This window comes from Maylandia zebra, unplaced genomic scaffold, assembly GCF_041146795.1.
Source record: "Maylandia zebra isolate NMK-2024a unplaced genomic scaffold, Mzebra_GT3a scaffold02, whole genome shotgun sequence".
In the NCBI taxonomy this organism is placed as follows: Eukaryota; Metazoa; Chordata; class Actinopteri; order Cichliformes; family Cichlidae; genus Maylandia; species Maylandia zebra.
Genome location: NW_027490032.1, coordinates 3,490,315 through 3,511,679, shown reverse-complemented (window position 1 = coordinate 3,511,679; position 21,365 = coordinate 3,490,315). Strand labels below are relative to the sequence as shown.

Here is a 21,365-nt window from a genome sequence, read left to right as displayed (position 1 = left end):
GTTTGAGTTCATTCATTCTGTTCATTGGGCGAACAATAGAGTCTGTTTGCAAGGTGAAGTGTTCCCATTGGCTCTCACATGCCAGTCTGCTGTTTTGTTTGCTCTGAGTCACAAAATGTAGGAATGAGGAACAAATTAAACACAGAATCGAGATCAAATATTTAATTTTTCACAGGATTTTTTTTTAAGTTCAATAATCAGAGCTGAGGAGACACTGGAGCATCATGAAAGGAGAGGCAATAAGAAACCATCTCACCATCACACTAGACAGTCAGCATGACTGATGAGTGTCACATCATCATCTAAATAAATGGTGCAGTCATAATGCATCTTACAGCAGATCTTGATAATACGCTGATATGTTTGAAACAGTAAGCAGTTTGTTAAACTCACAAGGCAACTCAGTTAAACAACTTTGTCAAAGTGGAGGGTTTAGTTTGGTAACACAATCTGTCCTCAGGTTGGGTGTTGTTATAGTAGAGATTATCTTTTGCTCACCATTTCCTCAACTTTTAAACAGCAAGGATTAAAGTGCTTCAAAAACTGAAGAGAAAACTGCTGTATATGAATAAAGTTGAATAGAACACAAGTGTTTATTCTGCTTTTGCTGTTAAAGGAACTTAAGTTAAATGCACATTATGACTACAACTAGTCAGGGACTCAAAATGGAGAGCAGAGGAGAGTCCGGTCAGGATAAGTTAGGCAAATCAGTCCCACATATCTTAGTAAAATACAAATGATTTGAATTTCAAATTTGACGCAAACTTTGTGCTCATGTAAAATTTGCAGTCCAACACTCATGTTGGAAGAAAAAACATCAAAATTTTAGGATATTTCTTTTCCAGATTTGATGAATCCCCGAATTGACTCACTGGGTAGATTGTAAAACCTATATACAGGAACTATATACCGATAAAAATATAGAAAATTATACATTTTAAAAGATTTTAAATAAGCAAAGTATTTGGACTGGTACAGGTTAGCATTTTTATGAAGAAAAGAAAGGAAGAAATCAGAATTCCAGGTGCGTCAAGATTAGATTGAATCATACAGTTTAAGTTTATTTATATAATTTGGGGATGTCCGTGTCTACTTTACATGGCTGTAAGAATGATCTGTACATTTTTCAGTGGTAATAAAACAAAAATACATAGCCACTGCACACAGGTTCTCATTAGATCTCATAAGAAAAAGTTTTCACTACTTGTGTTAATTTATTCTACTTAAGGACATTGATCAGCATTGAATCCCCCCCGTTTTTTTTTAACAACAATGCATTTATTTGTTTGTCTATAATGTTTCATGAAATCATTTCTGCCACACGTTGTTTCTGATTGATCTCATTGATTTAGCCATGAAGTTGAGCTCAGTTTTAACGGTTGAACCTGAATCTACATCTACGGCTGTGGCCGTCATTTCTGTGGCACCAAACTTGATTTGTAGTTTGATTTCACGATTCATGCCGCGTGCTGTGTCAGGTGACTCAAGAATAATAGAACCAATGTTCTCTACTCCCCACTCATCCACATACATTAGACCTTGGATATTTCTCTCTGTGCGATAAAATGCAAAGATAACTGCTGTCTGATCTCTTTCTACTGGAGTGAAGCTGTGCTCACAGGTTTTATCCCAGCCCACTTCCTCATTTTCCCTCACCAGTACACAGAAAATACCATCACACCACTCGCCTTCTTTGTTTGTGTATCTCTTGTCTGGCCTATGCTTGGATGCATCAAACCTATGAGACAAAGAAACCCCGTAAGTAAAGGCACTTTTTCGAGATGCCACCAATGCTGGGTTTCTTCCAAACATCACAGCTCCCTTCATGATTGCTTCTTGAGGATGAGAAGGACACAGAACTTTACACTGATCACTAAACTGATTGGTAATATGCTGACGCAGAATCAGGCTTTGAGCGTAGCCCCCCAATAACAGAATGTACTTAATGGTGAAACCTTTCTTCAGGATTTCTCTGAGACTCTTGGTGATGCCATTCAGACTCTCAGCAAAGAAAGATCGTACTTTCTCTTTTGAGATTTTGATGGCTCCTTGATTCCAGGAAACACCTCTCAGCGATTCAAAAAACTTTTCCATTTTCTGCTTTTCTTTTGCCATTTCACCCAGGTTATATGGGCAGCTGATGTCCACATCATCATCATACTCTTTTAAAACTGAGATATCATACATCATCTTCTGCAGCTCTCCTGGATGCTCTTTTTCATATTCATCCCACAAACTATCACTGAAGATTTCTCTGAGAAACTCTTTGAATTTGTTATCCACAGTTTGTCCCCCAAAATCATTTCCTGAGGCCTTGTGCAGCTCTTTCAGGGCTCCTCCCTCCAGGACTTCATGAACAGTGATGTCAATGGTTCCACCTGCAAAACACAGGAATTAATTAAAAGTGACAAGTGATAGCATCTATACCAGGGGTTGGAAACCTTTATGAATATGTGGCAAGATCTGAGAACTGCTGTTCACAAATGCTGTCCATCTAATCTGACTGAGCTGGAGTTGTTTTGCAAAGAAGAATGGGCAAGAATTTCAGTCTCTAGATGTGCAAAGCTGGTAGAGACATACCCTAAAAGACTGGCAGCTGTAATTGCAACAGAGAGAGAGAGAGAAAGAGAGAAAGACCAGAAAAAGAGAGAGAGTGTTTTGAGATGTGAGAGATTTGTGATGTTTAGCGTTTGTAGTGTGTAGTTAAATTTGTTGACTTTTGTAGTTAGTGTGTAGCGTGGATAGCTTTGTGTTATGTGTCAGAACAATGAGGCGACTGCTGATTACACCTGCTACTGTCAGTCCTGCAGGTATCAGGCTGTGATGTTCTCCTTTATAGTGGACAGAAATTATTTTTTTTGGAGTGGCACAAATAATTTGTGTGGCATCTTATTGAATCCAGAGCTGATTGTTCTGCAAATAGTTTGAAATGGTTATTTAAAAAGGGGGTAAATGTAAACGGCCGCAAATAACTTTGTTGTTTGCAAAACTGATGCATATGATTTCGAAATTGACAATTTATATTTGCATTAAAAGTTGTGAAATATGATTCAATAAAAATGTTTGTGGTTATAAACAGTACTTTTTCTACTCCGATTTTCTGTTTTTTGTCTGATTTTAGATCAACTGTGTTAATACAGTATGTCAAAATGAAACTGTAAAACCAAACACTAACAAACACAAAACTCAAACGCGTGAGGTTTTGCTGAAAAGAATGATTCCTTAGTTTGACTTCCCTGTAATTGATTCCATAAGTTTTGGAGCAATATAAATTTAGTTATCTGGTATCAATTCTGACTAACACCGCTCGATTCAATGTTTTAAATGGGAGTCCTGAATGGTTTTAGTTTCATCCTCCCAGGCTAACATAAATAAATATCCAAAAAACTACATTATGTGGGAGAGGTGTTCTGTCTAAATAATCTTCATCTTATTAATGATACATTGATAAACTTAAATTTTCTGAATTCCTGTAAACTTTGACAAAAACAACATTGTGTGAGTAAAATGTAAAAGTAAAAAAAATTGCACTTTGAAATGAAAACATAGAGTACCTCCACAGTCCACCACAATGTATTGTGTTCCTGAAGCCTGTTCGAATGTGACTCTGCTGTTATTTTCTGTTTTATAACCATCAGCTGGCAGCTTCTTACACCAGACTGAGGCTGCTTCTGGTTCCAGTGCAATAACCAGTCTGTCTTCCTTGCCTGTGGTAACAATCCCTGCCTATAAATCAAAGGTAAATAAATTTTTCACTTTAAGCAGTACAGTTGATCTGTTTATTGTCTTTATTACCTGTGTCGCAGCTTCTCTCATGAACTGTTTTGCTGAAGGATCCCAGATGGCAGGTACAGTCACCACCCAGGTGAAGTCAGAGGCTATGAACTGCTTCCCACCAGCATTTTCTGAGATGAACTTCAGAGCGTCCTCCTTCAGGTATCTCAGAGCTTCTGTGAACACCTTCAGTGCCTTCATTGACCGTCCATTTGCAGCTTCAATTGTCACATCACTATTAACTTTCTATGATGGCAGACTGGATATTAGTTAATAGGTTTGTAACTTCCTACGTGAGAGTCTAAATCAAACAGCAATTTACAGAGATTTAAAATCTTTTTCAAAAATGACAAAAGATGATATTTATGTTTAAAATTGATGTATTTATGTTTATGTTCTTGTGGCTATCATCTTACATTATATCACAATTAATAAGGTTGATCAGGAAAATGCAAGAGCTAAAAGTCTTTAACTATACTGTAATCATCTATAACACACTCAGCACAACGCAGAAAGTGTTAAACCATAATATAAGATTATTGATATATTTAGATTTTTACACTTACTTTGCCATAGAGGGACATCTTGAAGCATTCAAAGAAGAATTTCTTTCTGGCTTCATCACCTCGTGTTCTAAAATAAGCTGACTGGGCTTCATAACCAAAGCTGAGAAATTTTTCATGCTCATCAAAAAGGATGCAGGTCGGAGTCTTTGGGGTCCTCAGTGAAACCTGTTGACCCCAGTATTTTAAACGAGGTTCTGTTTCTGCTTCTCTTTTTGTCAGACTGAAAGCATATCCACTGTACGCAGTGCCAAAGTCTATCGCTATGATGTACGAGTTATCCATTGTGGAAACTGTGCTGAACAGCAACAGTTACAGAGTATTTATGAACATACCAGGGGGCAGACCTCACTGAACTCCACCCCCTGGTCTGTGGAGTTCAGTGTAACAGTCGTACTTGTGTCAGACTGGAAAAAGATTTTCATTAAACAAGACAAGACACCACGATGAGTATTCAAAAGTTCCGCAGGTAAATACATTATATCAACCTGTGTCACTGCATAAACTGTCAGATTTAAATGTTTATACAAGTTAAAAGTATATAAACATGAAAATGACTGAATGTAATTTAAAGTTTTGTTCATCAGTTTTCCTTAGTTTGAAATGATATGATGAGTATGTAGTCCATAGCTTAGGTTTAGTATTTTTCCTCTCTGGACATCTGCCTAGATATCTGTGATATCCCTGTTTCTTTACCTTCAAATTAGAGATCGGAATCAATCAGCAGCTCCACAGGAGCTGAGGTAAGGATTCGCTCTTTTTAATATTATTTGATGTTTCTGATCAGGAATTTTTAAAATTGCTTCATTTACCTGGTTTCCACAGCTGAACATAGGATAGACTGTATGAATTATACTATATTTTGCTATGTGATCATCTCAGCATAAGATTTTATTTAAAAAAAAAAAAAAAAAAAAAAAAGCTCAATAAACCTTACTCTGAAATTAATGCTTATAATTTTTTTATGTAAATTAATATTTTTGGGCATGAATATTTCTTCATAATTCTGGAATACAATTTCCTAATACACCAGATAGTAACACAAACAGCAGAAGTGGCCATTTAGCATACAGGCCAACACAGACATGTAATCACATACTTAATATATTTTGGTAGTTTATTGTCATTGAAGAGTTTTGTAGAACATCACTCATTATTTCTGGTGAGTTCAGGTTTATGTTTACTGAATTTTGTACATGTTTTTTTGTACATATTTTCTATGCTGCAGATTTCAAATGGGGTGGCAAAATCAAAACCTTTTTTTTTTAAACTCACGTGTCAGGTTAAATCAGTCGTGTGATTTGGAGGTGCAGCGTTTCTGTGGACCCCAGAGGGTTAATAACACTCACATTCATTCCATTTCCAGAGTGTAACAACCAACCACATGTGAAATCTGAAATTCCCACGATGTTGTTCAAAATGTGCTCTGGCACAATCATAAGCATCGCTTGCTACTGAAAGGCTGAACCATTTGTTAATGGTGTGTGTGGGAGGGGGGGAACACTGTGCAATATATATTTAGTTTTAACATTTATATTCACTGCTAACTGTGAATCCTCTCAAAGTGTTAATGCTATCTTATTTTAATAAACAACACTGTACCTGCCTTCACGACACATCACAATAGATGAGATCTCTACACAAGGCTTGCTTTTCGTGATTTAATGAAGATCTTTTTAAGCCTTTTCCTCTCTCGAGGCTTCTCCTTGCCATCTCTTTTTGGTAACTGAAATATACAGAAAGTAAAAATAAATTGCTAGCTAATACACATCTTAATTTACAAACTTAATGATTAGCCTAGCTTAACACATGCGTTGCATTAGCATCACAGTTCACTTCATGTAAACACTTGGAAAATGTTTGTCTTTGTGAATATTAATGTGTTCAGAAACAACTTTTATAAGGTACAAGCATGTAGGGCAGCAGTCCCCAACCTTTTTTGCGCCACGGACCGGTTTATGCCCGACAATATTTTCACGGACCGGCCTTTAAGGCGTTGCGGATTAATACAACAAAATAAAACTAGTACTGGTAACAAAAAAAAGAAGATTTATTCATAAGACACATGAAAAGACCCAGGAAAACCGAGTTAACGATAAAAACCCTCCCTTCTTTTCCTCCCCATCCCCGGCTACCTCCCTCTTCCCGCTCCACCACACCCACCCACACGGGTAGGTCCTTGGGGTGCGGGTGTGTCACCAGGGTGCAAGGGAGACATCCCCCCCCTGCCCCCTTCTGGCCACCTGTGCCTCAATTTTATCTCACAATTTAGACATCCACATTACTTACACTCTCATAACACATACATATAGGGCCTTGAGGGTGGGCATGTTAACGGCGTCCAGTGGACGGACTATGTATTCAAACCTACCTCTGGCGCCGGTGCCCACCTCTCCATTTTAAATCCATGTAGACATTGAGGGTTCTTGGGAGGGGCCGTGCTAACACCGGCTGCTCTCTGGCAGCAGCACCATGCTCTCCCTTGTTTTAAATGCACTTTAGAACAACACGCAGCAACACTACACATGAGCGGGAGGAGGGAGGTATGGGGTCTTCACACACCCCCATTCTCTACTAACCATCGGGGCGGGGGGGCTGGGAGGAGATGTTGGCTGTCCGATTGGGCTCCCTGCTGCTGCAGAGCCTGGGACGGTCTGCTTGCCTCCACCCCGGGGGGAAGGGTAACATCTCTTGGGTCTGGGTGCTGTTTCCCCCTCTGGGGGCAAGGGTACCTGGACCCGGGGTATAGAGTATGTTTGGGGAGTGTGATTGTGTGTACATGTCCATTTATGTCAATCCTTACATTGGGTGAGTGCTGAGTGTTTGTATATGTGTGCATGAGGGTGGGAATGCATGTTTGTGTCTGTGTGTGCCTGTTTGTCTGTGTCTATATGTCAGGCCTCAGTGAGCAGGTTAAAGGTTAACATTAATGACATCACAATTAGAAAAAGACTGAACAAGCACGGCTGCTTGTAAGGATTGCAAGAGAAATCCTCTTCTATATAAAATAACATAACTAAATGGCTTAGGTTTGCAAATCTAGGGGTGAACAAAGCACAAGACTTGATAAAGTGACACATCACTGCAGGTTACTGCTGCTAAAGTATGTTCTACAAGCTGCTGAATCCGGTGGTGGACTTGTACACAAAACTGTAGATACAGATGTATTTCTAACCAAGGGGCTGAGTGAATATATTGTATATTGTGAATAACTTCTCTATGATGTTTTCAAACAGTTTGGCTGAGATGGGAGAAAAACTTTGTGAGGCAAAGTAAACATTCTTTTTTTCCTCATATTTCACAAGTGCCTGAAGTTTCTCATTTCCTCTTTTTATTTCATCCTGTTTTATCTGTTCATGCTGTATATTTGTTTCACAGTATGGTGGTGAAACGTCATGAGGAGGAACTGAATTCAGTCAAACAGAGGTACTGTTGGTATAATCTGGTGAAATATCACATAACATATTTGCACTTACATTGTTAAAGTATTAAACTGTGAAATTTTGCAGTCTTTTGCAGAGTGGTGTGACTGATCAATAACTTTGCAATATTGCTTATTAACAGTGGCCTACAAAAACAACAAAATTGATTTGAAAGACAAATGTAGAATTTAAACAGTTAATGTTGGTTTCTATATGTTTGACATTATGTTTAAAATTGTTGATCTGTTATTGTTTAATGATGAATTTGTGATCTGATGTGTTTTAACAGATTAATCTGTTTACTTTTTTAAATAGTTTGACGGAGGTGAACACATTTTACCAATTGAGCCTCAGAAAAGCAGGGTAATTATATTTCTGCAATATTTATAGACACCCATGAAACAGTATTTGTATCCACTGTCAAACAACACACACACACACACACACACACACACACACACACACACACACACACACACACACACACACACACACACACACATATATATATATATATATATATATATATATATATATTTGATTTGTTTTAACAGTTTGGCTGCAATGGAACAGTTTTATAAAGAGAAACTCCAAGAAGAAAGGTAAACACATTTCAATGCATAAAAGACTTAAAAGTGTTTCAAATCCACATCCAGGCTGTGGTGACAGTCAACTTTTATTATTTTATTTATGATTTTATTAACAGACAACAATCTTGGCACAGAGATACATTAACGTAATACCTTAATGTTAGAGCACGACAATGTGTCGTATCTAGGTATTCATGTTCATAACTTATTATTAAATGTGTTACCTGTATGACTACTTGCTGCCTTTAAATTTGATTTTCCCCAGTTTTCATCTTTAAGGAACTCCTCTGTTGGTGTGGCTGTATGCTTGTGAACAAAGAATTAGTTTGGTGGATGTATTCTTATTTTTAAATTCAAAATAGCTTCTTTGGCAACTAAGGAATTCAAAAGTCATGACAAATTATTAATTCATCATTTTCAGATGATACAGGAAATTTGAACCACCTGGGGAACCAAAAATACCCAATACAGCAATCGTGGCTCAAGAGTTGGGTGTTTGTCTTGTAATCGGAAGATTGCCGGTTTGAGTCCCGGCTCGGACAGTCTCGGTTGTTGTGTCCTTGGGCAAGACACTTCACCTACTGCCTACTGGTGATGGCCAAAGGGGCCGATGGTGTGAGATGGCAGTCTCGCTTCTGTCAGTCTGCCCCAGGGCAGCTGTGGCTACAATTGTAGCTTGCCTTCACCAGTGTGTGAATGTGAGAGCGAATGAATAGTGGCATTGTAAAGTGCTTTGAGGGGTCCCGAAAAGCGCTATATAAATGCAATCCATTATTATTTATATATATCCAATCCTAATCCTAATGTAAACAGAAACAAATCACTTATTTGTACCAAACACTATTCCACAGATCTGCACATAAAGAAACTGAAGAAGAATTGAAATCATTCAAAGACAGGTACTGTACTGAAACGTGGATTTAACACCATCTGTTTTTTTTACAATTTCAACATTGTCTATTACTATTACCAGAGTGGCAGGAGAGGTTGACATTGCACTACAGGCCGGGAACTCTGAAAACATGAACAACCCAGTGAATGAAACCAGACTGAAAGAGATGTATAAAGAGCTCAGGAAGGACTGGGCTAGAATCAAGCCTTATCTGCAGAAAGTTCACAGCACCCCAGAGAGAATCAAAGCCTGGATTCAGGTGGGGCATTAGAGTGAGATTATAGTGTAGTATGAACTTTATTCTTATAAAAAATGTTTTTATTCCCTCTGCGAATTATAGCGCAGCTTTCTGTGTGGGACAGGGGATATGGAACAGAAGAAGAAACTGATAGAGTTAGCATTTAACCTAAATGCAGACCACGCTCAAGCATCTCAGAAGGTACTGATGTGTTTGGGATGTGTTAAACATGATCACTGAAGCTTTTGTGATAAAGATCAATGAAAGGTTTCATTATTTGTTTCAGGTTCATGAATACACGAACCTAACCCTTCACAACCTTCAGCTTGCTTTTTACTACAGTTTCATAGACACTGCTGCTCAGGTTTGTTGGACATTGCACACATTGTAAATACACTACACTGTGCATTTGTGGGACATGAAACCAAACCCAGGTTATTAAATTGTTTGTTCAATAAGAAACTGTAACTTAAACACAACAGCTCTTTTTTGAATTAAATGTTTGTCATTTAAACTTGAATAATTTCTCAATGGCAGGGGTTCCATGGACAGGAAGGTGAAATTTGTGATGCTAGCTTGAATAACCTCCTCTCGAAGTGCCGCTGGCTGAGCGGTTTATTTGCTTTGAACAACCCTCCTCTTCAGCCTGACTGGATAAATCATCATCCCGGGCAAGATGCTTGGAACATTTTCCCACAAGAGATCACAACTGATTTTGCCATGTCACCCTGCCAGGGCCACTCTGCAAAGGTCCTTAAATGTCTTAGCCCATTACAGGGCCCAGACATGAGCGATAGTGATGACCTCTAGAACAATCTTTGTAGAAGTAAGCGAACTCTAACTTAGTTTGTGAAATAAAATGAGCCACTTGTTTTTAATATATCCTTGAGAGATCAAAATGACGAACGCTGCACTACTTTTGCGTTTTTAATGAAAACATAGACTGTTATCCAAAAGGCATCTTCAGTTTTAGAATAACTGGTAGAAAAATACAGATGATTTACAAAAAAAAAGAAAAAAACATATTGGAGACTTTTCTCTTGGAGGTGGTCCTGAGGGTCGCTGGCCCACTTTTGATAATGAGAGTCATCACATGAACCAAGGAGTGCAAAAAGTCACTGGGACCAAGATGTAAAATGTTAGTAAGACATTGCCCCACCCTACTGAGTTGTTGAAGTGACATGAGGCAAGGGGTGAGTGGAGGTTGAAACACCCGGGTAGGGATCTCAAGACTGCACTGTCGGTGAATGATAGGTGGTGTTAAAGGTCACCACCTGAGTTCATTCCCAAACAGAGTAAATGTCTATAGAATATCACCACTTTACACTTTAAAATCAGTTTGGCATATTACATTCTGCAGCATCCATTTTCTCTTGATGCTGTAGCATTTTTATGTTACAGTATGAAGTACTTTTACAGTATTATTATGTCTCCAGTAACACAGTAATCATTTTTGACCAGGATATGTCTTTTAATACATATATTAAACAAATATGTAGATCTGCTTTCTTCCATTTGCACAATATCTCTAAAATGAGAAATGTCCTGTCTCAGAGTGACTCTTAGTTAGTTAGTTATGCTGGAATAGTTGTAGGCTGCTGGGGGATTCCCATGATGCATTGAGTTTTTCCTTTCCTTTTCAGTCACCTTTCTCACTCATTATGTGTTAACAGACCTCTCTGCATTGAATCATATCTGTTATTAATCTCTGTCTCTCTTCCTCAGCATGTCTTCTATCCTGTCGTCCTTCTCTCACCCCGACTGGTTGCGGCAGATGGCCGCCCCTCCCTGAGCCTGGTTCTGCCGGAGGTTTCTTCCTTCCCACTGTCACCGAAGTACTTGCTCATAGTGGGCCATATGATTGTTGGATTTTTGTCTGTATGCATTATTGTAAGGTCTACCTTACAATATAAAGTGCCATGAGGTGACTGTTGTGATTTGGTGCTGTATAAATAAAATTGAGTTGAACATAAACACCTGTCTCCTCTGCCATCCCATCACCACCCCATGAGCTCCCTGCACCACCTCTCCACTACAGCAGGCCAGAGACCACACCCCTGCCACAATTTCAAGAAAAAAGTTTTACCTTAACTGACAGTAATGTGTTTGAAAGTACTGCTCTGTCAGGGAAAAAAGAGAACTTGATCTGTTTATTATTTCTGTTAATTTCTGTTAATACTTTTAACTTTTTTTTAATTTAGTCTGATAATTTAATTATCAAAAACAATCCGAAGTACAACAGAGGTTTACAGCTGACAGTCCATGCTCCATGTTGCATTGCCTTGGTTTATTTAGAAGTAACATGCTTGACTTTGACTTGTAGTAAAAAGACCGTTCTTAGTGTCCTGTGTGTTTTAAAACTTGGGATATCCTTTAAGGAAAAGATAGGAAAATGAAGAAATATACACTTTGTTAGTTGTGGTAACGTCAGTAGGCCACTGTTGTGTTTGTAATTTGACTTTAGAACAAATTGAGTAGAAGATGCGACTTAGTGGGATGTGAGGGTGTGCTAATCTGTCAGAAGGATAAACTGCAGAGGGGCTCCAGCTGCAAAGGTGGAAGCTCAACAGCATGTGTAATGTCATATGTCAAAGGTGGGTTGTCCTTCATAGCATAGGTATTGACACTGGTATAATATTGTTTTTACAGCTTAGGGTGGAAATTTATTTAGCAAACAAAACATGTCATGTGGTCCTTGCCTGCTTTTATTTGAGTTCTTTCATTCAGTTCTTTGGGCAAACAATAGTCTGTTAGCAAGGTGAAGTGTTCCCAGATGCTCTCCCATGTCAGTCTGTGGTTTTCCCATAATTCAGTCACAAAATGCAGCCACATGAGGGTGGCTGCATTTTGTCAGAATCAAGGGTCAGAATCAAGATCAAATATTTAGTTTTTTCTACAAAAAGTTCAATAATCGGAGCTGAGGAGACACTGGAGCATCATGAAAGGTCATGAGTGTCACATAGTCATCTAAATAAATGCTGCAGTCATGATGTCAGAATCTTACAGCAGATCTTGATAATATGGGGCAACTCAGTTAAAGGGTCAAAGTGGAGGGTGTAGTTTGGGAACGCAGTCTGTCCTCAAGTTGGGTGTTGTTATATTTAAGATTTTCTTTTGCTCATCATTTCCTCAACATTTAAACAGGAAGGATTAAAGTGCATCAAAAACTAAAGAGAACACTATTGTGTAGAAATAAAGTTGAATATAAAACACAAGTGTTTATTCTGCTTTTGCCATTAAATGAACTTAAGTCAAATAAACATTATCACTACAACTAGTCAGGGACTCAAAATGGAGAACAGAGGAGAGTCAGGTCAGGATAAGTTAGGCAAATCAGTCCCACATGTCTTAGTAAAATACAAATGATTTGAATTTCAAATTTGATGGAAACTTGTGCTCATGTAAAATTTGCAGGCTCTTCTTTGTGTTGTGTGCTTTTGGAGTGTCAAGGAAACCTCAGAGTAAAAAAAACTTAAAAAAGCAAATTCTAATGAAGTTTTCTGCACTTCATGGGATTTCATAGTTTATTTATAAGTCACAATGAATCTGAAAATAAAAAAAAAATCTCACAAAGAAAATCAAAATGCAGTAAGTTTTGTTTTACAAGAAATGAGGTGGAGGGTTGGGCTCCACCTGAAGTCTGCAGGTATTTGATATTTAAATATTTAGTATTACAAGTGAAAGCTAAACTTTCTCACTGTGACATTCATCATGACATTCAAGATGTCTGTCACGGTCTGGGGGGCAGACCGTGGGGATGTGGGGAAAGGAGGACCCAAAACGCAGACTCTGCGATGCAAACAGTGCTCTTTATTTACAGTGGAAAACTGTAAACACAATAACTCCCCGTTGCTCCCTCGAACCCCGTGTGCGTGCTTCCCTCCGACGTCTGTGCTCGTGCTCGTGCTCCCCGCTGTTGTGTTTCCGCACACCCCGTGCATGCTGCCTTTCTGGACCACTCTTCCTCCTGCAGGGAAACCATAGAGGCAGCCGTCAACACTAACCCTCGGCGGGCATATACGAACAACACAGACATATGCTGACACACTAACTTGGTACGATAACTCAATGATCCCGCGTCGGTGGGAGCTCCAAGACTCTCCTAAGTAGCTCCCCCGACGAGCCCTGATCAGCGGCAGGTGTGTGGCTTCGGGTGTGGCCAGTCCCTCCGCAGGGCCACACCCCTCAGGCCTGCAGGTGGCCGAGCTCCATCCTCCAGGCACACCCGCAGACATACACACCCATACCTCGCCTAAACATATGAGTGGGACACAGACTAACACAGCACAGAGAAACACACATATGTACACGCACAGAGAAGGAGAAACGACACCAAAAATACATAATAATAATACACAGGTCCATGACTGCCCAGGGATCCTGGGTCGCCCAGTCCCAGGACCCTGACAATGTCATGATGAATGTCACAGCCAAAATCATCATCAGAGACTAATCAGACCGGGACATGTGTTTGTAGTTTTCTGTTCTCAGCTGACAGGAGTGAAACCTGGTGTGCTAACTGGATATTTTCTCCTTTCAAGACCATTCGCTGTAAACTCTAGGGGATCATGGGTGGGAAAATTCCAGTAGATCAGCAGCAAGCTTCAGATCAGCCCGTCTGACATCAACATTTAAAGTCAATTACATAACTTTTCTTCTCCATTCTGGTACTTTGAAGTTCAATGGTTCATCTTTAGCATGTCTGCATGCTTAAATGTACTGAGTACTCATTGGTTGATTAGGTATTTGCATGAACAAGTGGTAGAAACAGAGTGTGTAACTAATAAAGTGGTCAGGATTTTCACATGACAAGCTGCTGATTAGAGCACATAAAGGAGTTTTTGACTACTTATTTAGGTCTCAGTGTAGCATCCCCGGTTGAAAAGATGGTCTCTCAAACTGATGGTTCACAATCATTTTATTAAACAGCCGTGTATGTGAACACACCGTAAGAGCTACAACATACAGAATAAAAGACTATTAGTAAATCAAACAGTGTGTTACCTTTAACCTTTTGACTTATTCATTAATCACAAATTCTCCTTACCTTACATAACAAATAACACTAAAACTTGTAAATTATTGCATATAACAGGGAAATCGTTGCATCGCTGCCTAAACATGACGAGGTACTTTAGCGCCCTCTAGTGGGTGAAAACTTAGCCGTTATGCTTAGTAGCGGTCAGCAGCTATATGCTCCGTAAAACAACAAAATACATATCTACAGGACAAACTTTGTTACAAACCTTGTTCCCTCATCAACCAGGTGCTAAGAAACTGCTTTCGACTCAGTGTTGCACCTTAATAGCCGTTCTTTTTCCCATTACCGTCCATTAACCATAGAGCACAACTTCTCTCTGTGCATTAAAACTCGCGCTTCGGCCATATGGTTTACGCCACTTGATTTACGGCACCTTGTCGCTCGGTGACTTTCAAAATAAAAGCATTCACTCCAACAATATAATAGCCACTCATAAGTTTACAAAACACTTTACCAAATATTAATGAGGTCATTTACACTCAGCTCTTGGTGACCAATAAAACTAAAGTACTGGCTCTTTCCACATTTATATAGTCGCAACCAATAACTAGAATAATAAAACAATAACTGCCCACAGGCACTACCAAAATATCTGGGGAGTGGTTAGACTGATAAAGTAGATAAACCTGAGATGAAAGCGAGGCATGTGTGTGTCCACTGGTATTGTCTTTTAGAAAACAGATCCAGTTTTGCAACCAACCAACACAATGCAGTCTATCAGTTGGTATCTGCTTCATCAGTTTTCTTTTAAGCAGACAACATTAAAAGCTTCAAAAACAAAATCTACAGGTCAGAATCCAGTGAGGTCAGTATCACTGGATTATTGAGAAAATCAAAACGAAACATGCAGTTAGTTTATTGCCTAGACAGGATTTTACAAACCTACAGAAGTAGTGAATGTGAGACGGTTGTAAACATCGAAGTCTGGCAATAGCTTACTGCTTTTACACTGTGACTGTCACTACTGATTTCATGGTGCAGACAAGATAAAAGAGGGTTGTAGGGTTGTAGCTTCAAGCTTTTGGTAAGTGAAGCCTCACACCTGCTTTATTTTAAATGACCAGCAGTAGGCGATTTGCAGTTTCATATAAGTCTTTGTTTGTGTTTTGTGACAATGTGAAGGAAAACATTAAGAGGCATATGCATTAAGGTGCATATATATATATATATATATATATATATATATATATATATATATATATATATATTCAGTGTTGGGGAGTAAAGGAATACATGTACTACTGTTACGTATTTAAAATACAAAATATGAGTAACTGTATTCTGTTACAGTTACCGTTTAAAAAGGTGGTATTCAGAATACAGTTACTTTGTTGAAATAAATGGATTACACTGCGGTACTTTCCTGTTTCATTTTGTCGCGGGTCAGGACTGTTTGGGTTTTGTTGCTACGTTCTGTTGTTCCAGGCGGCAGCGTTACGGTTGCCATGGTTACAGGGCGACGCTCTCTCTCTCTGCGACTGTGTGTTTCCTGGGTGAGAGAGCGCCTTTTCGTTGTTGTTGTTGTTGTGCTAAGCTAACAGGCAGAATGCTACAAGCATAGCTCGAAAGAATGTAGCATCATGGGTAGGGATGGGTACCGGTGTCCGGTGCCATGATGGCACCGGTTCTGACATAAACGGTAGTAACCAGACCGAAAAGCAGCGCACATTTCGGTGCTTTATTTCGGTGCTTTTTTTTCCTGAGCTGTGATACACTTCTAGCCAATCATTTTACGTTTCCGAGGATAGTAGGCGGGGCCAGGTACGTACGTTCTGTTAGAGCAGAGCTACAGATTAAAAATGTCCAAGGCGAAGCGGTCAAAAGTCTGGCTGTACTTCACAGCAAAATATGCAAACTCAGCAGCCTGCAACAAGTGCTTTAAGCTGATACTGTGATACTGTCAAAGGAGGTAACACCAAGAATCCGATTAAACAGCTGGCGACGCATAGCGTTTTTTTAAAAGCCGAGAAATGCGCCGTATTTGATAGCTTGCTGCGAGACCTCACACCGTGCACGTCGGGTGGGTTGCCAGTTATCGGACCCGGAGCAACATCCCCCAAAAACCCGAAGAATAGAGTCCTGGCCCCTAGCCCTGCCAGTGTAGCAGAAATGATGAGGATGATGATGCAGCAGCAGCCGTTCTTCTCTGCGTGAGTAGCTTAATGTTCGTGTGTAATTTACGTTGAGTAGGCTAACCACGTTATTACATTAATGCAGGTAAGGTGAACTAGCAAACATCATCATAGCTACATGCGACTGTCTTCTTGTTTGATGGCAGATACTCCCTTCACCCTGGCCAAAAAGGCTAAAATGACCAAAGAAAAAGTGGGAAACAGCTGAACATGAGAGGTTTTTGGACAAAGTTTGTGTTTTTTCCATTGTTTAAGCACTGCTTCCAGCCAAGAGTGATACCATATATGCCCCATAGCTGCAGAAAAGGCTAACATTGTTATCTTTTTACAAAAACCAGCTGAACATGAGAGGTTTATGGACCAATTTTGTGTTGTCCATTCTTTAAGCACCGGTTCGAGCACCGTTTAAGCACCGCCACCGTTTCAAAAGTACCTATTTGGCACCGGTATCGGATAAAACCTAAACGATACCCATCCCTAATCATGGGCAGTGTAGTCCGTGTTGCAGGGAGAATGGACTGCCATACACGTTATGGGTCTGTGAGCGCAAGGAGGGAGAAAAAGGGGAGTGGAAAGGTACGAGTTGTCATCGAGGAAAAACGTGAGCTGGAAGCATGTAAATATAATAATAACCACTTCAGCCAAGAAGAGTGCCTGACGAGCCCAGTTGTAAGTAAGCTATTAAGACTCGACTGTACACCGTGTTCGTGTTTTCCTCCGAAAACAATAAGTTCCGTTGGAGCAGTCTTTCAACGCCTCTCTCTGTCTCTCACAAGAAAAGTTGACACACACAACAAAGTAAAGCTATTTTTCGGCTACGAGCCAACAGGGACCCCGCCGTATTACTCAGAGGTCCCTTTACTACAGTTCGGAGTCGCGGACCTTCAGTAATAGTAATAAATCACACAGCAATAGTACATTCACGTTGTTGTAAAAAGCATGATAATATATTAAGTAATCCAAAGTATTCAGAATACGTTACTGTCATTGAGTAACGTAACGGAATACGTTACAGAATAAATACATATACATATATATATATATATATATATATATATATATATTAGGGGTGCAACGATACACAAAATTCACTGTTCGGTTCGATCCTTTGGTGTCACGGTTCGATATTTTTTCGATACAAAAGAATGTTCATGCTTTTTTAAGTTGTCATTTATCAAAATTATAAATATATATTTTAACTCAAAAGTACAGTTTTTAAATTTAATGTTGCTAAAACAACGAAATAATAAAATAAATAATGTATCTGATCGAGAAATCACTCATCTTTGGAAAAGAGAGTTTATTACAGAGAAATGGCTCTTTCCAAAATAAAAGCTATAGTATACGCTTCTTCTGGGCTATATTCTCAGCAGCATATTAAACATATCAGGTCCCCATAAAGAGAATCATGTGCTAACCGCTGTCTAAATTTGCAGCATGCGCGCTTGTTGTTTTTGTCTGCTTCCACTTGTCTTTGCACTAGGATGCTGTTGTAGTAAATGTGCAGTCATATTCGTTGTGTTCCCACTAGTGCTGTCAGCGTTAATCTGAAATGACGTTAACACCACAACGCGGCAAATCTCCATTAACGAGTTACCGCAGATCGCCCCGTGCGTGGGGCAGGATGGCATCAACACGTTAACGAGCAAACTGCGCTAATGCAGTAGTTCCCACCCATGTAATTGAGCATTGCGTGGCACATCCGACATACTGTTTTACTTTAGTCCATGACACACTTACCTTCGGGGTTATACTTCACATGAAGACCAAAATAGTTCCAAAGGCCAGATCTGAATGAGGGTGGGGGAGGTTCAATTTGCCATGTTGCAAGGAGCTTAGCTTCTGTCTTGCTAGCTTGTGCTGCGCTCAGTGGATCTGCGCTCGACAGTGCAGCCTAGGCGGAATAGTCAAACGCAGATCCACTGAGCTCTCAACACAGACAGCATCGTCAGAAAAAAAGTTGATAAAATAAATTAAAAATTTTGTATTGTTCGATATAGATATATCTATCTATATCTCTATAGATCTATAGATCTATATATATAGATCTATATCTCTATATATAGATATATAGATATCTATATATCTATATCTATATATCAGGATTTTGAATTCAATTCTGGATCTATATATATAGATCTATATATATATAGATCTATATATATATATAGATATATATATATATATATATATATATATATATATATATATATATATATATATATATATATATATATATATATATATATATATATATGAATTAAGGAGGGTGAAGGAATACCTTTGAAAAATTATTTAAAAGTTTCCTCGGTAGAAAACTGTCCAGAGTGAATGTGTATTATGTAAGCACTTTTTTAAACACAGAAAACCTTCAGAAAAGTCTCTGTTTTGTACTTTACATAAAGCATGATTGCTGAGGCAAGAGTCAAATTAGACTGCGATGGAAGGGAGAAGTTTGAACTGGCATTTGCCTTCACATTTGAAATTCAAAATAGCTTTATCAAATACAGGTACAGCTGATGGTGTAATGGAGTGGCCGTGTCATGCAATGTGGAAACACACTTCTACAAACACACCCTGTTAATTTCTGTTTCCTCTCAGAAAAGTTAAAACCATCACTAAACCATTCTGCATCTTTTTATTGCAAAACCACAGTTTGTGTTTGCTCTTACTATTTAGAGTTACAGAAACAGCCATACTACATTTTGAATCATCCTCCATTGAATGAGTGAGCACATTCTTAACTGCTATCTATAAGATAAGATAACCTTTATTAGTCCCACATGTGGGAAATTTGCTATAAAAGGCCTGTATTTATATACATGTATATGTAATATGTATTTACTAGTCCCTAAGGAGTCCAAAGCGCTTTACATATCCGGTCATCCACCCATTCATACACACATTCACACACTGGTGATGGCAAGCTACATTGCAGCCACCCTGGGGCGCACTGACAGAGGCGAGACTGCCGGACACTGGCGCCACCAGGCCCTCTGACCACCACCAGTAGGCAACGGGTGAAGTGTCTTGCCCAAGGACACAATGACTGAGACTGTCCAAGCCCGGGCTCGAACCGGCAACCTTCAGATTACAAGGGGAACTCCCAACTCTTGAGCCACAATCCCCCACTGTGACCTGGGAATTAGCTTTACAAAAATAAACTATTGAGATAATGTGCAAAAATATTTGTTAAAACCTAACATATACAACTGAGTTTTCAGCAGTATTTTAAAACAGATTCAGCCAGCCTGATAGGCTCAGGGAGGCTATTCCAAATTTTAGGAGCGCCTGCTAGTTCTTGTTAAGAGTCTAGCTGGACCAACTAAGGACTGGATAAGGAGGACAGAGAGATCTGTTTAATTCAATTCAATTTTATTTATATAGCGCCAAATCACAACAAAAGTCGCCTCAAGGCGCTTCATAGATACAGAGAAAAACCCAACAATCATATGACCCCCTATGAGCAAGCACTTTGGCAACAGTGGGAAGGAGGTTTCTACCTTTTAACAGGAAGAAACCTCCAGCAGAACCAGGCTCAGGGAGGGGCGGGGCCATCTGCTGCGAGCGGTTGGGGTGAGAGAAGGAAGACAGGATAAAAGACATGCTGTGGAAGAGAGACAGAGGTTAATAACAGATATGATTCAATGCAGAGAGGTCTGTTAATACATACTGAGTGAGAAAGGTGACTGGAAAGGAAAAACTCAATGCATCATGGGAATCCCCCGGCAGCCTATGTCTATTGCAGCATAACTAAGGGAGGATTCAGGGTCACCTGGTCCAACCCTAATTATATGCTTTAGCAAAAAGGAAAGTTTTAAGCCTAATCTTAATAGTAGAGATAGTGTCTGTCTCCCGAATCCAAACTGGAAGCTGGTTCCACAGAAGAGGGGCCTGAAAACTGAAGGCTCTCCCTCCCATTCTACTTTTAAATACTCTAGGAACAACAAGTAGGCCTGCAGAGCGAGAGCGAAGTGCTCTAATAGGGTGATATGGTACTACAAGGTCATTAAGATAAGATGGGGCCTGATTATTTAAGACCTTGTATGTGAGGAGCAGGATTTTGAATTCAATTCTGGATTTAACAGGAAGCCAATGAAGGGAAGCCAAAACAGGAGAAATATGCTCTCTCTTTCTAGTCCCTGTCAGTACTCTTGCTGCAGCATTTTGGATTAGCTGAAGGCTTTTCAGTGAGTTTTTTGGACATCCTGATAATAATGAATTACAGTAGTCCAGCCTGGAAGTAATAAATGCATGAACTAGTTTTTCAGCGTCACTCTGAGACAGGATATTTCTAATTTTAGAGATGTTGCGCAAATGGAAGAAAGCAGTCTTACATATTTGCTTAATATGTGCATTGAAGGACATGTCCTAGTCAAAAATGACTCCAAGGTTCCTCACAGCGTTACTGGAGGCCAAGGTAATGCCATCCAGAGTAAGAATCTGGTTAGATACCATATTTCTAGGCTTTTCAGGGCCGAGTACAATAACCTCAGTTTTATCTGAATTAAGAAGCAGAAAGTTAGCGGCCATCCAGGTCTTTATGTCTTTAAGACATTCCTGCAGTTTAACTAATTGGTGTGTGTTATCTGGCTTCATGGACAGATAGAGCTGGGTGTCATCTGCATAGCAGTGAAAATGTATGATATGTCTTCTAATGATACTGCCTAAGGGAAGCATGTATAATGTAAACAGAATTGGTCCTAGCACTGA

At 39.4% G+C, this 21,365-nt stretch overlaps 2 protein-coding genes across 3 annotated transcripts; one reads left to right on the top strand and one right to left on the bottom strand.

Moving 5' to 3' along the window:
* Nucleotides 1–1,081: 1,081 nt before the first annotated feature.
* Nucleotides 1,082–4,622, bottom strand: LOC106674476 (heat shock 70 kDa protein 12A-like). Of its 2 annotated transcripts, none has more exons than XM_024800602.2 (4): nt 4,341–4,622; nt 3,796–4,020; nt 3,555–3,726; nt 1,082–2,378 (listed from the first exon to the last, which is right to left on the bottom strand). In XM_024800602.2, the coding sequence occupies exons 1-4, from the start codon at nt 4,620–4,622 to the stop codon at nt 1,309–1,311; spliced, it is 1,749 nt and encodes a 582-aa protein (XP_024656370.2). In that variant the 3' UTR covers nt 1,082–1,308. The 2 variants fall into 2 exon arrangements, with proteins under 2 accessions (XP_024656370.2, XP_076737227.1); XM_076881112.1 differs by having other exon boundaries at nt 3,796–4,033; nt 4,341–4,469.
* A 125-nt stretch (nt 4,623–4,747) lies between these two features.
* LOC106674681 (uncharacterized) lies at nt 4,748–11,453 on the top strand. Its single transcript, XM_024800603.2, has 12 exons — nt 4,748–4,806; nt 5,045–5,080; nt 7,574–7,609; nt 7,716–7,763; nt 8,075–8,122; nt 8,314–8,361; nt 9,201–9,248; nt 9,323–9,500; nt 9,582–9,680; nt 9,766–9,843; nt 10,017–10,305; nt 11,205–11,453. The coding sequence occupies exons 1-11, from the start codon at nt 4,784–4,786 to the stop codon at nt 10,287–10,289; spliced, it is 915 nt and encodes a 304-aa protein (XP_024656371.2). The 5' UTR covers nt 4,748–4,783; the 3' UTR covers nt 10,290–10,305; nt 11,205–11,453.
* The last annotated feature ends 9,912 nt before the right edge of the window (nt 11,454–21,365 follow it).